The 19,924-nt window shown below is 45.7% G+C and overlaps 1 protein-coding gene across 1 annotated transcript in view; it reads left to right on the top strand.

Annotated features, from left to right (window-relative positions):
• Nucleotides 1-6,783: 6,783 nt before the first annotated feature.
• LOC136626524 (uncharacterized) overlaps nt 6,784-19,924 on the top strand; it is a 38,107-nt gene continuing 24,966 nt past the window's right edge. The window contains exon 1 of the mRNA XM_066601578.1: nt 6,784-6,837. Within this exon, the coding sequence (XP_066457675.1) occupies nt 6,784-6,837 (54 nt within the window). The remainder of the gene's footprint in view (nt 6,838-19,924) is intronic.

Here is a 19,924-nt window from a genome sequence, read left to right on the forward strand (position 1 = left end):
CCCATCTGACAGCACTAGTGGCAGAAGGCGCAGTTCCGAAGGCAAAGTAGCAGGGGAGGCGCGGAGATCAGGCAGCATGCTCAGCGCAGGCAGGGGAACACTCTCCAAGGCCTTTTCCAGCTTTATGGCTCCCCAGCAAGACTGCATCACCACTCCCCAGTCAAGGCTGAGTCGGATGGAGCACTGTAAAAAGATGGTGAGGGAGTATGTAGCCGATCCTACCACTGTCCTCTATGACGCCTCTGCTCCGTACAACTACTGGGTGTCAAAGCTGGACATGTGGCACGAACTCGCGCTGTATGCCCTGGAGGTGCTTGCTTGCCCTGCCGCTAGCGTCTTGTCAGAGAGGGTGTTTAGTGCAGCTGGGGGAATCATCACTGATAAGCGTACCCGCCTGTCAACTGCCAGTGCTGACATGCTTACACTCATAAAGATGAACAAAGCCTGGATTTCCCCAGACTTCTCTTCTCCACCAGCGGAGAGCAGTGTTACCTAAACATTCTTTTTGCTGCAACCATTTAAGCCACAGTAAGCTAAAATATTAATGGGTTTCACCTGCCCTCTCGGTTAAGCAATTTTTCTGTGGTACATTTGTACTGTTGGTACACTAATTTTTGGGCCCTCGCCTACACTGTAATCCAAGTAATTTTTCTGGCCTTCGCCTACACTCATGGTACATCAATGTGTCAGGGGTTGGCCTACACTCTTGCTACAGAAATGTAACTCGGGTCTGCCTGCCTATACTTCTGCCACAGTAATGCTACAGGACTCTGCCTATACTTCTGCAACAGAAATGTAACTTCGGTCTGCCTATACTTCTGCTCCTGAAATGTTACTGGGCTCTGTCTATACTGTTACTACTGAAATGTTACTAATACTGGGCTCTGCCTATACTACTGCAACTGAAATGTTACTGAGGTCTGTCTATACTGTTACTACTGAAATGTTACTAATACTGGGCTCTGCCTATACTGCTGCTACTGAAATGTTACTGGGGTCTGTCTATACTGTTACTACTGAAATGTTACTAATACTGGGCTCTACCTATACTGCTGCTACTGAAATGTTACTGGGGTCTGTCTATACTGTTACTACTGAAATGTTACTAATACTGGGCAATGCCTATACTGCTGCAACTGAAATGTTACAGGGGTCTGTCTATACTGTTACCACTGAAATGTTACTAATACTGGGCTTTGCCTATACTGCTGCTACTGAAATGTTACTGGGCTTTGCCTATACTGCTGCTACGGAAATGTTACTGGGGTCTGTCTATACTGTAACTACAGAAATGTTACTGGGGTTTACCTAGACTTCTGCAACATAACTGTTAGTGGGGTCAGCTTATACCTTTGCTACAGGAATATTACAGGAGTCTGTGCATAGTATGGGTGCACTAAGTTTTCCCATCGCGGTGTTCTACGTATCTGGCCCCCCCAAAAAACCCAGACTAACTAGGGCATGCAGTGTGGGCCGAAGCTAACCTGTACTTTATCTCACGTTAGCTCAGCTATCCGGGGCACTGCAATGGGATTTATTTATGCACCGTCCGTGGGTTCCAGGGAGCCACCCATGCTGTGGGTCACATAGACTTCCCATAGCAGAGTTGTACCTGCCTGTGACTATTAAAAAAAACCCAGTCTGACTCGGGCATGCAGTGTGGGCTAAAGCCAACCTGTATTTGATCTCACGTTAGCTCAACTATCCGGGGTACTGCAATGGGATTTATTTATGTACCGTCGGTGGGTTCCAGGGAGCCACCCATGCTGTGGGTGCACACAGACTTCCCATAGCGGAGTTGTACCTGCCTGTGACTATGAAAAAAGGCCAGACTGACTAGGGCATGCAGTGTGGGCCGAACCCAACCTGTACTTTATCTCACGTTAGCTCAACTATCCGGGGCACTGCATTGGGACAAACAAGAGGAGTGATACAGCGCTAATGAGACGTTCACAGCTACGCTAGCATTGGAGTCCGCTCTAGGCCTGCGATTGCTGAGGGTTTTGTGCAGAGGCCTATGTCCTGGGTGCAGTGAAAGTCTGCTTCCTGCCTACAATTGCTGAAGCTGTTGGCCGAGGCCTGTGTCTCGGGGGAACTGCAACTTCGCCAGGTTGGGGCTGTGCAACTTTTTCCTGGCTAATCCAGTCATTGGAGCCGTGAAAGGAAAGGTAACTGATTTACTGAGTCTGTCGCAGATGAACTAGCATCGAAGTCCGCTTCATGCCTGCGTTTCCTGAGGGTGTGGGTTGAGGCCTATGTCTCGGGGGAAGTGCAAGTACGCCAGATTATGGGCTGTGGAGCTTTTTCCTGCTAATCCAGTCAATTCAGTCATCAAACTCTGCTTCATGCCTACGATTGCTGAAGCTGGGGCCGAGGCCTATGTCGTCGGCGCGGTGCAAGTCTGCCATGTTTGGCCGCTCTGATTTATTTATTGTTCATGTCTTGGGTTGCCTAGGACCCACCTATGCTGTTGGTGCACACTTAGTTCCCATCGCGGTGTTTGACCTGTCTGGCACAAACACACTGACTGACTTGGGTAGGGAGCAGAGTGCAGATGGCTTTACCTTTGCAGTGTCGATTGAGCTATGCGACACCTAGACAGAATGAATACTGTGTGGCCTTGCCTTAACCTTTCTTTGACCAATATGCAATCATAGAGCAGAAGCTCTATTCTACTTGTGTTTCTGAAGTCTACTATGGCAACCTCTAATAATGCTAATGTCCCATTTTACCTTCCACCCACAACATGAGCAAAGGTGTTACAACATTTTAATCAATTATGTGCACACCTTTGCATTTTCTCCCGCCCCTATATAAACCTCATTGAGTGTTGGGGGAGACGCAGCTGACATTTATCTTAGCTTTTCATCTATTACTGTGGTGATCTGTGCTTTTTTTTTACATGCCATCAAAATGAACAAATGGCTAATGATTGCTACCATAGAGAATCGCCCTGCGCTCTGGGACATACGCTGTGAGGGCGCATTCAGACGATCGTATATCGGCTGGGTTTTCACGCCCAGCCGATATACGGCGTCCCTCTCTGCAGGGGGAGGAAGCTGGAAGAGCCGGGAGCAGTGCACTGAGCTCCCGCCTCCCCTCCACCCCCTTGCCGCCCCTCGCCACTATTTGCAATGGGAGGGGCGAGGTGGAGCTATGCAAGGAATTTAGCTCCGCCTTTCCATTGCAAATAGAGGCAAGGGGCGGAGAGAGGGTGGAGAGGAGGCGGGAGCTCAGTGCACTGCTCCTGGCTCTTCCAGCTTCCTCCCCCCCTGCAGAGTGGGAAGCCGTATATCGGCTGGGCATGAAAACCCAGCCGATATACGGTCGTCTGAATGCACCCTGAGGCGTATAGGAATAGGGGCCAGAAGGGAATTTTGTGGCGGAAAGGTCATACCAGCATTGGTCTGCTTATTCTGATACAGAACACAAGAGGTGAGTCTTTCTGAGAATGTTGATGGTAACATGATGACCCAGCAATTGTGATGATGCTCCCTAATGATTTCCTTTATTTTGCTCTGTTCCTAATAATTTGGTTGCAAGTGTGAATTGTGTCTGTGTTTTGCCAGCTCTGGTATGTGCACTCTGTGGCCCCTGTATGTGTGTTTGGTGCCGCTAACATGCGTTTTTTTAAAACCTACTGCCCTACGATTAAGCATTGCAAATGGCAGCACCGATTTAGGTATATTTGCACATACAGCATGTTTTTTTTAGAAGGGTGAATTCTACTGCCATATTACAGATGTATGGCCTTGCAACCAAACTCATCTCCCCCTTTTGGGTTACTTGCACATACAGCATGTTGCGTTAAATCTGATGTTTATGTGTATTAATTGTTTTTTGGGGTCTTATCTGGCCCAAATATTTACCCCTCTAGTGGCAGCGGTGTGTACTTCCTGGCGTTCTATACGCGACCATGACACCAGGGTTCTGCTACAGCAGCTGACGGCTGGTATGTCCCCTAGCGAACCAGTCCATTACAAATTTGGCCATATTTTAGGTTTCCTCAGACTAGTCCTAGAGTACAAACGTAAGTATATACTTTCCTTGTGGCCTTTATATTTTGTAAATATGTTTTTCTTTTGTTTAACCCAAAACTGAAAAAAAAGGGAGGGCTATGGAAATGTGTGTATCATACTGTCTTTAAGCAGGGCTTCCAGCAAACCAGGGATAAATTAGGTTTGCACTATGTAAAAATGGAGATGCATGCATGTGCCCTATTTTAGCTAAGCCACAAATACCCAGTCTGTGTGTGCATGTTGGATTCCAAACAACTACATTTTTGGCTGTTTGTAGAGTTGAAAATGGACACAGACAAATCTTGATATTTGACTCCAGTCTGCATTGCTATGTGGACAAACAGCACATTTTGCTTTTTTGGATTGACCAAAAATATTTTTAAAAAGGCTGAACCGCTCTGTTACGGGGCTAATGATTTTGCAAATCCAAGGTAATTGACCAAAGTATATATTTCTTCAAAGACATTTGTGTTTGTAAGATCAGTATGCATGACAATAAGTGGCCAAATCGGCCAGGCACAAGCGAGGTGTTTATTTTTGGATTCAAGCGATATGCTCTTGGCCAAATAATAATTATATATGGATAAAGATCCTTGGCCTCACTTGAGGAGGCATATTTTAATTTTGTTTTGACCCAATTGAGATTTTGCACTAATGTTATAATTTTACAATCCCTCTTATCAGACGATCCAGCAATCTGGAGGAAGTGCCGGAGCAGCGTGAGGAGGAACCACAAGAATTACAGGAGGAGGAGGAGCAAGAAAATTCCAAGCAGGAGTTGCCCTCAAGATCTGAGGGCTCACAGGATGGTGGCTGGGAAGAGCAGAGCCCTGTGTTGCACAGGCCGCCTTAGCAGGATTCCTTGCATCGCGGATCCAGGGTTTCCCCCACGCAGGCTTCGTAAGCCCATCGGAATATGCCTCCCCAAGGTCTGGAGGTCAGGGTCCTGGCACTCCGAGTGAGGGGAGTGCACTGCACCCACTCCTCTTTCAAGAGCCGGCCACTGGGGCAGCACCTCCAAAACTCAGCTCACCCAGCACTTCCTGTGTCTACCCCCTTCCCCTCCCTGGTGGTTCCTGGCCTTTCACGGGTTGTGCCCCTGCAAGGCGCGCCCCAAGTGCCTTGTGAACCCATACAGCCGAGGCAAGCAAGGCACTCTGGCTTGCATGAACAAGCCCCAGCAGCTGATGGGGTCAATATTCTTGGAGGATTGGAAGTCAGCCAAGACACAATTGCTAATGTAGATGCCTCTCTACAGCCTCCAGTACCCCCTGGGCATCTCGAAGATTCAGTGATTGATGCACATGGCCAAAATGAGCCTGCAGAATCCCAGTCCCAGGAGTTGTCATTGCAGGGCAGGGCTCCAACTGGAAAGACACAGGGGCGCCCACAGAAGAGGGGTCATCCACGAGACTCATCCCAGCCGCCAGCAAAACGTGGCCAGCGGGGAAAGTGACCACCATACCCTTTTCATTTGTTTTTATTAAAAACAAAAACGCAGCAAAAATAATTTTGGTAGCTAAAGGAAAGAAAATAGAGCAGTAAAACCACCACATGGGTAAAATCCCTAAAAAGGGTCTGGTCCTTAACCCCTTAATGACATGGCCTACTTTGGCGTTGAGGACCAAGCGATTTTTGGTATTTTTCCATCTCCATTTTACAAAAGCCATAACTTTTTTATTTTTCCGTCGACGCGGCCGCATAAGGGCTTGTTTTTTGCGTGGCGAGCTGTAGTTTTTATCGGTGCCACGTTTGGGTACATAGACTATATCATAAAACTTTTATTATTTTTTTATGATAACAGGGAGAGAAAACGCATCAATTCTGCCATAGAGTGTTTTTTTTTACAGCCCTAATCATGCAGCATAAATGACACACAATTTTTTTTCTGCAGGTCGGTACGGTTACAACGATACCAAAATTCTTATATTTTTTTAAGTTTTTACACTTTTTTGCAATAAAAACCCTTTTTTTGAAAATCTTTTTTTTTCTCTATAGCTGCATTCAAAGTCCTGTAACTTTTTTATTTTTCTTTGTACGGAGCTCTATAAGGGCTTATTTTTTGCGAGACAAGCTCTAGGTTTTGTTGGTACTATTTTAGGGAATGTACGGCTTTTTTGATCACTTTTATTGCATTTTTTGGGAGGCAAAATGCTACAAAATTAGCATTTTGCCTCTGGTTTTTAGCGTTTTTTGTTACGCTTTTTGCCGTACAAAATAAAAAGTGTGTTCAAGTTTTTTTACACATCGTTACAGACGCGTCAATACCCAAAATGTGGTTTGTTTTTTTTAATATTAGAAAAAGCAGAAAAAAGGGTTTTTTTTAACTTTTTTTTACATTTTTCTTTTTTTTAACATTTTTCTTTTCTTTTTTTTTTTTTTTACACAATTTGAGTCCCCCTGAGGGACTTGCAGCACTGTGCCTATGATCGCTGTGATAAGGCATGGCAGAGCTACTGCTCTGCCATGCCTTATCGCTTATACAGCGATCATAGGCATTGGCAATACATGACGCCAGTGTCTGGCGTCCTGTTGCCATAGTGACAGGCCAGGCTCTTGCGATGATATTTCGAAGCCGGCCGGAGACACAGAACTCTTTTACTGCTGCGATCTACTTAGATTGCGGCAGGGAAGGGGTTAACAGCCGGGGGCGCATCGCCGATGCCCCCCCCCCCCCACTGTTGCAGTGGGATGCCGGCTGTGGCTGACAGCCGGCTCCCGCTGAGGAATAGCGCAAGGTCAGTCATGATCTCGCGATATCCCGATGACGTACCGGTACGTCCTGTTGCGGGAAGTACCAGGCTCCCAGGACGTACCGGTACGTCCTGGGGAGGGAAGGGGTTAAAGCACTTCCCTGAGAAACAATTACTGGGTGTCGGCAGCTGTATCGCTACCGCAGCTGTCATCTGTGACAGCTGCAGTAGGGAATTCTTTATTCCCCACAGAAAATCTCTGCCGCATGCAGCAGAAGTGTTCTTCATCCCCGCGGGGATTTAGAATTATTTTGCTGCATCTGTCACAGATGTGGCAGGTGCAGCAGGGAATTCTTTTTCCACATGTGTTCACATGTCCGTGTTTTACAGATGCGTGCCTGTAAAGATAGGACATGCGTGCACAATAGGAAATGCCCGCATTGTCTTCAATGGAGCCGTAATTGTTTTTCAGGGAAGAACTTTACATATAAGCCCTTCCCTGAAAAACAACAATTTTAGTGTAAAAAAAACAAAACCCAAAACTTATCTGTCAGCCGCTGCCATGTTCCCGTGGGGATGAAAAACATATGACATATAGGACTATTTTTTTAAAATATTTTTCACTGACTTTTTTCCCCGTTTTTTAGTTTTATTGGGGGGTAAAAAGCTAAAAAAAGATTTTTTTTAAATTTATAGTTTTTTAAAACAATTATTTTATATTTACACTAAAACAAAGTATGGGAATGAGTTCCTCTATTTGTTTCGGACGTTTTGATATATAGTATGTATGGTTTTGGTTTACAGGGCGCATACGGCGACTATTTTTGTTGGCGTCTGCTTTGTGTAATTCTCTTTCTTATGTATATATTTTATTCTGTAATTTTATTTTACCTATTTATGTAATTGTGTTTTTTACTATCTATGATGTCATATAAGACCTCTGGGGGACATTCACATTATTTTTTTTCCCTTTATTTGACACTTTCCCACTGTAGCTGGGGTGTCCATAGGAGCCCCAGTTACAGGGGAAAGCAACCCCTGTAGTGATAGTAGTTACTTGCAGAGCTGCCAGGGTCTACTTTTACCCTTCAGCTCTGCAGTAGCAGGGAATCCCGGGAGGTCACATGACCCCCCCCCCCCCCCCAAGGCTCCCGTAATGAAAGTGCACGTTACTTTCACTTTCCCCACACAGTGCTGATTGAGCACTGTGTATCGGCGAAGCAAAAGGCAGAAAGGGTTAAACACCCCTCCTGCCTACTGCTCTGGGTTATCAGCTGTCACTAACGGCTGATAACCCGTTCCTGGCTCTGATTGCTTGCAGAGGCAGGAGACTTAAAGGGGTTGTCCCGCGGCAGCAAGTGGGTCTATACACTTCTGTATGGCCATATTAATGCACTTTGTAATGTACATTGTGCATTAATTATGAGCCATACAGAAGTTATAAGAAGTTTTTCACTTACCTGCTCCGTTGCTAGCGTCCTCGTTTCCATGGAGGCCGTCTAATTTTCGGCGTCTAATGGCCAAATTAGACGCACTTGCGCAGTCCGGGTCTTCTTCTTTTCTCAATGGGGCTCCGTGTAGCTCCGTGTAGCTCTGCCCCGTCACGTGCCGATTCCAGCCAATCAGGAGGCTGGAATCGGCAATGGACCGCACAGAAGCCCTGTGGTCCACCGAGGAAGAAGATCCCGGCGGCCATCTTCAACCGGTAAGTAAGAAGTCACCGGAGCGCGGGGATACAGGTAAGCGCTGTCCGGTGTTCTTTTTTAACCCCTGCATCGGGGATGTCTCGCGCCGAAGGGGGGGGGTAGTTGAAAAAAAAAAAAAAACAGTTTCGGCGCGGGACAACCCCTTTAAAGCACTTAAAGCAATTTTACTATCGGCAGTGCTCTAAGCCCAGGACCAGCCGCCGTAAATTTACTGTGGCTAGTCCTAAACAGATTAAGTATGAGCCCTTCCCTGAAAAACAAGGCAAAATAGTGTAAAAAATAAGAAACACCACATACTCACCTTCCTTCTGCTTCCGGGGCTCAGCTGCGTCCTCTCAGCGCTGTCCCCGGCTCGGCAATGCAGTTCTTTCAGCAGGCGGGGATTTATAATCCCTGCCTGCTGAAAGAGCTGCTTGTGATTTTCGTTAAGCCGTCGCTGAATTTTCAGCATGCTGAAAGATCACTGATCAGTTATCAGGAATTCACAGCAGGATACAGCTGATACTATTGATTCAGCTGTATAACGCTCCCTGAAGACTGGTGTGGTATGAAGAACAGAGCGAGCCAGCTGTGTTCTTCATACCCCACTCGTAGCACTAGGCTGTATAACAGCAAAATGCTCTGAGCAGAGAACAGCTGGATGCAGAATACAAGCGGGGCAACACCACTTATCTTCTGCATCCCCCGCTCGGAGCTCTCAGCTGTATAACAGCTGGGCCCTCCGAGCAGGGAACAGCTGGATGCAGAAGACAAGCGACCCCGCTTGTCTTCTGCATCCCTCGCTCAGAGCACAAGGTGATCGCTCGATGTTTGAGTGATCACCTTGTGCTGTAAGCACACAACGATTATTGCTCAAAAATCGTTCAAAAGATTTGTTTCAAAAACATAGTCTATCAATGCATACTGTACAGCATATATCCTGAAACTCCTTACTGGTGTGTTTTTATCCTCTTGTACAGCTGTGATAATCACGTCCGTATAATGGGACAAAACAAAACCACTAATTTCAATAGAAGTTAAGTGGTTTTGTTTTTACTATTGGGATTTCTTGGCTGAGAAAAGATATGACCTGCCTTCGTTCAGGTGCAACTACACGGCAGTGTGTTTAAGCCCTAAGGTTGTCAAAGTCCCACACACAGCACATGTCTATGTCAAACTGTTTGAAAAAAAACAAAAATATACCTGTACCTCAGGGTCCTCAAAATCCCCGACAAAGTGATGCAACCCTGAGGGGATCAGAGCACAGGCTGCTTTGTTGGCCCGATGGATTACAATCCAGGGGAGAGGCGATTCCTCCCCTTGGGGGTTACTGTGAGTTACTTTGATGATTGATGGGGGAGGGGGGTCCCCCCACCCCCACACACACACACTTTGCTCCTGGCCAGGGTGCGGTCCTTTTGGGACCAACAATCTGGCTGGAAGGTTTTGGCGGGAGTGAGCTGGAGAGAGGAGAGCATTAAAGTTTGGGCGCCGTTATGAGCAGTCCCGGGAGGAACTTGCAACGCAAACATTTGTAAACTGTTGAAACATTTCTTCTTTATGGGTAGTACATCTGCATCATTGCAGGCATGCTGGTGTGGCACAGAGGATTTATCTCTTTGTGTTTATTCTTGTTGATCTTTTCCTCATATGGTGCAGAAAAGATAATTGTTGTGGTGGCTTTTTTGCAGTGTTGAAGTTGCAGGTTCAAGCCTGACCGTGGACAGTATCTCGATTGGGGTTTTTAAGTTCTCTTTGTGTTTATTCTTGTTGTTCTCCACCTCCCCTACAGTAGAATAGAAAAGTGAGGTAGCTCAGTTGTAGCATTGCTGTCTTGCAATGCTGGAGTTCTAGGTTTAAATCTCCCCGAGGACAACATCTGGAAGGAGTCCTTGTAGATGCTATCCTCGATGGTATTTGACCCTAGCACTGAAAGGCAACTTGCTAACAACTGAGCGACACTACAAAAGGAAATACTCACTTTATAAAGTCATGTTTTGGTGATTTATGCTAAAAATCATGCTTGGATGACCCCATACAATTTTCCAAAAATTGACCAGATTTTATCATTCAGCCAATCAAGAGCAACACTAGTCATAAATATGATTTCTTCCCCCATCAAAATTGTTTCAGACAGACTGCACCTTTGAAAGCAACAGTGCCAAGTAGATAAGTGTCCTACATTGTGCCCCTACGGTTTGTAGTGCATAACATGATTAAAGTGCCATTTTTGTACTCCAAGTACAAAAGTAATACTGGCAGGGAAAACCCGACAAAGTAATAATGTTTTTCAGCGCCAAACAGTAATAGTTTAATTATTGCTCCAAAATAGTCATTTCTACTATTATGCCCTCTCAAAAGTAATATTGCGCCTTTTGCGCCTACTCAAAACAGAGTCGCATTTAAAGATGGTGAGAGTAACTAGCATCAGATTATTAATTGGGGCCACCCCAAACATACCTATTTCAATCAACCATTGACAGTGGCACAGCACATTTCACGTCCACACGTTTAGTAACTACAGTACGTCTATTGTATTCTATTTGGTTATTATGATAGAAAAAGTTTGGTACCGTGTTAGCCAGTAGAGCAAAATGTGATTGTTTCCAGCAAGATAAATCAAGTAAACTTGAAGATATGATATCTTTTAATGACGAAAAAAATACATAATGTTGCGAGCTTTCAGTCCTCTCAGTATTCTTCCTCAGGCATAATGAAATAGAGCCAAAAAGACATGAATATATACATATACACATATTTATGACAAGACACAGACATGAATGTGATTAATTTGTACTTAAAAGAATACCAAAATAGGATGAGTAGAGAAATAAATATATACATGCATAGTCCACTGATAGAGATGTAAAAGTTTTATGGTCCCTGAATTAGTGTTAGGATTGCTGGCCTGGTGACCCCCTATCTGTGCTGTAGATTTCCCATACTCCCCAGTCATACATGAATTCTCTTGAATAATTTATCCCTCTATTGAAATTTTCAAAAGTTGTTCTAAATTTGTACACCCAAATTCATCTATGGCTTTGTGATTTGAAATTGCCTTTAAGTATATTAAATTTTGTGTGTTCTATTTTGTGTCCATGACTAGAAAAGTACTTGGACACAAGTAATTCTGTCTTTCTCTCTTTACTTGTGTGGCAATGAGATCTCATCCTGGCTTTCAGTTTTTGTTCTGTTTCTCCAACATAAATGGCCCCAACAGGACATTTGCTGCATATGGATGTGGAACATGTGAATGTATTGGGGATCTTGTAGCCCTGCTGTGTATTAGAGATTTGTATCCTATCCATGGTCTGTACATGTGAGTAGTTCTTCTAGCTCCTTACATTGCAGGGATAAGTTCATTTTTGTGTGTCAGAGGGCAATGCAATCCTGATTGCAAAGTTCTTCAAATTTGGGGGTTGCATGTAACACAGAAGGGGAGGGTCCAAAAAGAGGGTTTTCAAGCAGTCATCCTTCTGTAGGGTATAATGGAGTTCTTTGCGGTTTTCCTTAGTACCTCTAGCTGTAAATTGTAGATCCCTGCTAGAGGTACACAGTCATTTTCTTCCTTCTCTCTGTATTGGAGCAGTTGATTTCTGGGTATCCTGGTGGCTCTGGTGATTTAGCAATCAATTGAGGTGGGATGGTAGCCCTGATTTAAAAATGTCCTTTTAAGATAGTATAGATGTTCCTCTCTGTCTGTTGGGTTGGAGTAGATCTAATAGTTCCTGATGCCCCAGCTGTAGGCAATGGAATTTTTGAAGTGTTATGGATAGAAACTGTCCCATCAAGGTATGTGGGTGGATCAATCAGTTTTCGGTATAGGGATTTCTGTATTGAGTTATTTGAAATATTTATGGTGGTACCCAAAAAGTTGATTTCAGTATATGAGTAGCTTAATATCAGGTTTATGATGGGTGGAATTCATTGAATCTCTCATAGAATTTGATTAGTTCTTGTTTGCTGTTGGTGACATGTTGTATGCAATATAGACCCCTCAGAAGGTGAAGTGTACAACACATATCAGATACTTTAGCCCCACCACTTGGAATCTTTCTGGTGTCTCAAAATATTAAATGTATAAACATATTATTAATTTGGATTTTATGAACTTTTTCATCATTGAAAGGGTTAACAAACCCACATGGGAAGGGGATTGGAGATGTGTGCTTATGTCTAGAGAGACCTTTTGAATTACTACATTGTGGATTGTGCAGTTCAAAGGGCCCTCAACTATAAAAAGTAAAATAGCAATTTCTATTCAAACAATGATGTCTTTGTTTACTTCTCCCTGAATTGTCATTTTTCCTATGTATTATGCTTTGCATTTTTGACTATGTGAGGGTGAAACTGATTTTCATTATGCATTGCTCAATCCCTACTTGCATGTTTTCTTGGCCTATGCTATGATTAAAGACAAGAAGGGGTAGAGGTAGAACTCTCTTACTTATAGGGTAATATTACTTATTAGAAATGGAGTGAGGTGCTACCTGTCCACTAACGCCAACAATATACATGGAGCGCAATGTGTAGACTAGAAGGAAAAAGAAAAAAATTGTGGACTTAATTGTCAAAATATTTCAATGAGTATTATACCGGTTTCTTCGTTTATTAAAAATTTAAAAAAACGACAATATAATGTTTTTTTTGTGGATACAGCCTTTTTTCTTTAAAAAGGACTATGAGCAGCACTGAATATAGTCATACAAGTAAGAATTAGGTAGCAACATGATACAATGGCAGAAATTACATATCTTTAGATATGTGACTATAAAAAAATAACGATTATAAAATACAATTAACATAACTGGTAGGTCACAGTATAAATAGCCTGATATAAGAACAGGTATTGAAAAATACAGAAGCAGTATGATGTACACAGGATAGAATGCATACATATGAACTTTTCTATAATAAATACCAGAGATATTATATTCCATGAATAAATAGATACATAAACAATGATTAATTGATAGTCATTATTACAATTTACCAGCAACTTTGGGGTCGGGATCATAAATGTACAATAATAACTACAATGTGGACAAAATAACTGTGTTTGTTTTTCTCATCCACTAATGTGTATTCTAGGTCACATTTTCTAAGAGCACTTTTCATGATTTAGAATTAACTACATGTTTCATTACCTCGAGGACATTTGTAAATATCTTTATTGATTCTTCCCAGCTTAGTTCCCATTTGTCATAAGTTTACTAAAGGGACACTGTCATCATGGAACAGCAGCATAACCTTAGTCATGGTGCTGTTGAAGAATGTGAAAGGGAATGGGGGGGATGTCATTTTAATACTCACCCATTCCCCGATTCAGTGATGTCTCCCTGTGAAATCCACATGTGATCTGAAAATCTGACTCTCTTTAGACTGCTGTGTATGTACTCTCCCTTAGACTTCTACCTGGTGTGCAAATAAGCAACTCGCCATGGAACAAGTGAAATGCCAGTACAATGTGGGTGATGTTGTATGGGGAATCTTGCTTCACGTTTCAATGGTCTTTCCTGGCCTATTGCATGTTGAAAATATCTTTAGCCCATTGTAACTTGATGGATAGGTTGTCAATAGTTTAAAACTCGACAACCATGTAAATATGTAATCACTTGCTTCTCCTATCCATTGCATATAACAAAAGCCGGTGCCTTTCAGAACAGACATTTTGCTTAAAGGTGTTTTAGGCCCCATTGCAAAATTATAGAGCCTTTGAGCAGCCAAAACGATGGAGAAGTATCATCTCCTCTCAACGATCACATCGGCCCTCGGTCACTGCCCCAGGCTCTCGGCTACTTTTAGTGAGGAGATTTTACACTTGGGCTCTTCCCAGTTTCTGTGCTTCTATCTGCCATTTTGTCGACAGGCAATTGCACCGAAGCTGGGGAATGGTTGGCGGATAAAGATCCCATGCGGGAACATTGCCATAGCCCTTAGGTAAGTAATTTCACCTCGCCTCATAGACCGAACCAAAATCTCCTAGTCCGCCTCCTCCTCCTGACCACCTAGCACTATTGCTAGTATTAGGTTGGTTACTAGAAAGGTCACTAGGCACCTCCTCCAGGGTCTTACACGACTGTCCAAATATGCTCAACAGCAACCAGCCAAAAAGAATATCATCTCCCGACAACATGTCTCCAAGTCCAGTAACAGTCTTGCACATCTAGGTAGAACCAGAAGCAGAATAAAGTACAGCCATAATTGCCCCCGTTTTATAGCATCTTGCAGTCGGCTGGACAAGGCAATTTTCTGTTCCGGGATGAAGATTCGGCCATTCATAACTTAATGCGATGCTATGCTGTGATGTGTCTTTAGCTTCAGTCACACATTGTTTATACATGTCTCCGGTGATTTTTTTTTTGTGTACCTATTCATCCACAAAAAAAAAATAAGCTTGTCTAACCGAGCCCTAATAAAAAGAAATACTACAATAAATATATATTTTTTTTCGAAGCCCCATTTTTTCCACCTGTTACATTAAAAAATGGGGAAAAATTTCAGAAAAATTTCTATTGTTACACTCATAAAAGTTCAGTTTATTATTAGAGATGAGCGAGCACCAAATTGCTCCGGTGCTCATTGCTCGAGTCGAGCTCTTGGCGATGCTCGAGAGCTCATTCGAGGAACGAACCCCATTGAAGTTAATGGGGGACTCGAGCATTTTTGTATATGACCGATGCTCCTCATAGGTCTTCACTTGTGAAACTCTGGAAAACATCTGAAAGTCATGGAAACACCACAGAAACGGATAGGGAAGGGCAGGGGCAGCATGCAGGGCTGCATCTCAGGCTCCCAGGTCTCACTATTAAGCCACAATAGGGGCTAGAATCTGCCCCCCCCTAACAATTTTTACTTCGGACAAACCCTCATTAGCAAGGCATACCATAGCTAAGCACCACACTACCTGCAACCAAGGACAATCACTGCCTGCGGGTCACACCACTGCCTCTTCTCCTGGGTTACAAGCTGCCCAACCCCCTGAACAACCCTGCGTCCACAGCGCACACAAAAGTGTCCCTGTGCAGCCTTCAGCTGTCCTCATGCAACACGCTCGCTTCATAGCCACACCACCCTCATGTCTATTTCTAAGTGCGTCTGCGATGAGGAGGAAGTGGAGGCACACACTGCAGAGGGTTGGCAGGGCCAGGTAGTGACCCACTTCGAAAGGGGTGGGCGATAGCCCACAATGCTGTTGAGAATCGATGACAAATTGACGCATGATCATCATTCCAATCCAGTGCCACCTCCGTCGCAAAAATGTCATGAGCCGCAAACGTGGGCATAAAGGGGACTCAGGTGCCAGCCCAGCACTTCTACACATCTCCACAATGCAGCAATACTCTGTGTGAGAAGTATGTGAGAGGGCCCTGGGTCAGGCTCGGTCCCAGCAAACACCTTGTGTGGCCCAAGGTGCTGCGAGTGACATAGCAATGGGGACTCCATGTGTCCACACACTACGCATTCTGTTTGGGTGTCGGATACATCATTGACAACGCAAGGGGAAACCCATCTGCACTCTGCTCCCTACCCAAGTCAGTCAGTGTATTTGTGCCAGACATGTAAAACACCGTTATGGAAAGTCTGTGTGCACCCACAGCATGGGTGGGTCCAAGGAACCCAAAGACAGTAAACATAGAGAAATCATAGTGCCCAAACATGGCAGACTTTCACTGCGCCGAGGACATAGGCCTCTGCACAAACCCTCAGCAATCACGAGCATAGAGCCGACTCCGATGCTAGTGCAGCTGTGATCGTCTCATTAGTGCTGTATCGCTCCTCTTGTTTTTCCCAAAGCAGTGCCCCAGATAGCTGTGGTAACGCGAGAGAAAATACATATTGGCCTAGGCCCACAATCCATGCCCTAGTCAGCCAGTGTTTTTGGGCCAGATAGGTAGAACACCGCGATTGGAAGACTTAGTGCACCCATCGTATGCACACACAGACCCCTGTAATATTCCTGCAGCAGAGGTATAAGCAGACCTCAGTAACATTTCTGTTGCAGAAGTCTAGGCAGACTCCAGTAACATTTCTGTAGCAGAGGTATAGGCAGACCCCAGTAACATTTCTGTACTAGAAGTATAGGCAGACCCCTGTAACATTTCTGAAGCTGAAGTATAGGCAGAGCCCTGTAACATTTCTGTAGTAACAGTATAGACAGACCCCACTAACATTTCTGTAGCAGAAGTATAGGCAGACCCCTGTAACATTTCTGTAGTAGAAGTATAGGCAGACCCCTGTAACATTTATGTGGCAGAAGTATAGGCAGACCCCTGTAACATTTCTGTAGCAGAAGTATAGGCAGACCCCTGTAACAATTATGTAGCAGAAGCCCAGGCAGACCCCAGTAACATTTCTGTAGCAGAAGTATAGGCAGACCCCTGTAACATTTCTGTAGCAGAAGTATAGGCAGACCCCAGTAACATTTCTGTAGTAACAGTATAGACAGACCCCAGTAACATTTCTGTAGCAGAAGTATAGGCAGACCCCAGTAACATTTCTTTGGCAGAAGAATAGGCAGACCCCTGTAACATTAATGTGGCAGAAGTATAGGCAGGCAGACCCCAGTAAAATTTCTGTAGCAAGAGTATAGGCAAACCACTGAAACATTGGGGTACCATGAGTGTAGGCGAAGACCGGAAAAATTAGTTGCATAAGCGTATAGGCGAGGGCCAGAAAAATTTGTGTACCAACAGTACAAATGTACCCATGATAAATTGCTCAACCGAGAGGGCAGGTGAAACCCATAAATACTTTTTGAAAGATATAGCTCGCTTTTGCTTAATTTGTAACAGAGCCTGGAGGCAGCCCTGTTAAAAAAAATTGGTTCATGTTAAAGTATCAATACTTTTGAAACTTTGAAAAATTGGAAAAAAATTGTTAGATGAGCCTTAGTTGACAGGCGGGTACGCTTATCCTTGATGATTCCCCCAGCTTCACTAAACACCCTCTCTGACAAGACGCTAGCGGCAGGGCAAGCAAGCTCCTCCAGGGCATACAGCGCAAGTTCGTGCCACGTGTCCAGTATTGACACCCAATAGTTGTATGGAGCAGAGGCATCACGGAGGACGGTGGTACGATCGGCTACGTACTCCCTCACCATCTTTTTACAGTGCTCCCTCCGACTCAGCCTTGACTGGGGAGTGGTGACGCAGTCTTGCTGGGGAGCAATAAAGCTGGCAAAGGCCTTGGAGAGTGTTCCCCTGCCTGCGCTTAACATGCGGCCTGAACTCCGTGCCTCCCCTGCTACTTGGCCCTCGGAACTGCACCTTCTGCCACTAGCGCTGTCAGATGGGAAGTTTAGCATCACTTTGTCAGCCAGGGTCCTGTGGTATTGCCTCACTCTCGTACCCCTTTCCTCTTCGGGAATGAGAGTGGAAAGGTTCTCCTTATACTGTGGGTCGAGAAGGGTGTACTCCCAGTAATCCGTAGTGGACAGAATGCGTCTAACTCGAGGGTCACAAGAAAGGCAGCCTAACATGAAGTCAGCCATGTGTGCCAGGGTACCAGTACGCAAGACATGGCTGTCCTCACTAGGAAGATCACTTTCAGGATCCTCCTCCTCCTCCACAGCCCATACACGCTGAACAGATGAGAGGCAAGCAGCATGGGTACCCTCTGCAGTGGGCCCAGCTGTCTCTTCCTCCTCCTCCTCCTCCAAAACGCGCTGAGATATAGACATCAGGGTGGTCTGGCTATCAAGCGACATACACTCATCCACCATCTCCTGTTCCGACCACAAAGCGTCAGCCTTTATGCTTTGCAGCGAACTTCTCAGCAGGCATAACAGCTGGATGGTGATGCTAATGATTGCAGCATCGCCACTCACCATCTGGGTAGACTCCTCAAAGTTTCCGAGGACCTGGCAGATATCTGCCATCCAGGCCCACTCCTCGTTAAAGAATTGAGGAGGCTGATTACCACTACGCCGCCCATGTTTGAGTTGGTATTCCACTATTGCTTTACGCTGCTCATACAGCCTGGCCAACATGTGCAGCGTGGAATTCCAACGTGTGGGTATGTCGCACAGCAGTCGGTGCACTGGCAGATTAAACCGATGTTGCAGGGTCCGCAGGGTGGCAGTGTCCGTGGTGGACTTGCGAAAATGTGCGCAGATGCGGCACACCTTGCCGAGGAGGTCAGACAAGTGTGGGTAGTTTTTCAGAAACCGCTGAACCACCAAATTGAAGACGTGGGCTAGGCATGGCACATGTGTGGGGCTGCCGAGCTGCAGAGCCGCCACCAGGTTACGGCCGTTGTCACACACAACCATGCCCGATTAGAGGCTCAGCGGCGAAAGCCAAAGGTCTGTCTGTTCTGTCAGACCCTGCAACAGTTCGGGGGCCGTGTGCATCTTTTCTCCTAAGCAGATTAGTTTTAGCACGGTCTGCTGATGCTTGCCCACCACTGTGCTGCCGCGCGAAACCGACTGCTGGCGACGTGCTGCTCACCTTTATTAATTGCGAGGTAGAAGTTGCGTAGGAGGAGGAGGGTTTAGAGGAGGTGGCATAAACTGCCGCAGATACCAGCACCGAGATAGGACCCGCTATTCTGGGGGTGGGTAGGACGTGAGCGGTCCCAGGCTCTGACTCGGTCCCAGCCTCTGCTAAATTCACCCTATGTGCCGTCAGGGAGATATAGTGGCCCTGCCCGCCTGTACTTGTCCACGTGTCCGTTGTTAAGTGGATCTTTCCAGTAACCGCGTTGGTGAGGGCGTGTATAATGTTGCGGGAGACGTGGCGGTGTAGGGCTGGGACGGCACATCTGGAAAAATAGTAGCGACTGGGGACCGAGTAGCGCAGGACTGCCGCCACGATCATGTTTTTGAAAGCCTCCGTTTCCACAAGCTTGTACGGCAGTATCTCCAGGCTGATTACTTTGGCAATGTGCACGTTTAAAGCTTGTGCGTGAGGGTGCATGGTGGCGTACTTGCGCTTTCGCTCCAACGCTTGTGAATGCTGCGCTGGGAGACATTGCTGGATGGAGTGGAGGACAGTGGAGGTGAGGGTGTGGGTGCAGGCTGGGAGGTGCTCGTGCCTGTGTCCTGAGAGGGGGGTTGGATCTGTGTGACAGGTTGCGGCACAGGGGAAGAGGCAGTGGTGTGACCCGCAGGTGGTGAACGGCCTTCGTCCCACCTTGGGGGGTGCTTGGCCATCATATGCCTGTGCATGCTGGTGGTGGTGAGGCTGGTAGTGGTGGCTCCCCGGCTGATCTTGGTGCGACACAGGTTGCACACAACTGTTCGGGGGTCGTCCGCGCTCTCACTGAAAAACATCCACACCTTTGAACATCTAGCCCTCTGCACGGAGGCTTGCCGCAATGGGGTGGTTTGGGAAACAGTTGGGGGATTCCTCGCTCTGGCCCTGCCTCTACCCCTGGCCACTCCACTGCCTCTTCCAACCTGTCCTGCTGCTATACTTGCCTCCCCCTCTGAAGCCCTGTACTCAGTAGGCTTTGCAAACCAGGTGGGGTCCATCACTTCATCGTCCAGCTGCTCTTCCTCTGAATCCTCTGGGCGCTCCTCCCT

This window comes from Eleutherodactylus coqui, chromosome 4 (genome assembly GCF_035609145.1).
Source record: "Eleutherodactylus coqui strain aEleCoq1 chromosome 4, aEleCoq1.hap1, whole genome shotgun sequence".
Taxonomy (NCBI): Eukaryota; Metazoa; Chordata; class Amphibia; order Anura; family Eleutherodactylidae; genus Eleutherodactylus; species Eleutherodactylus coqui.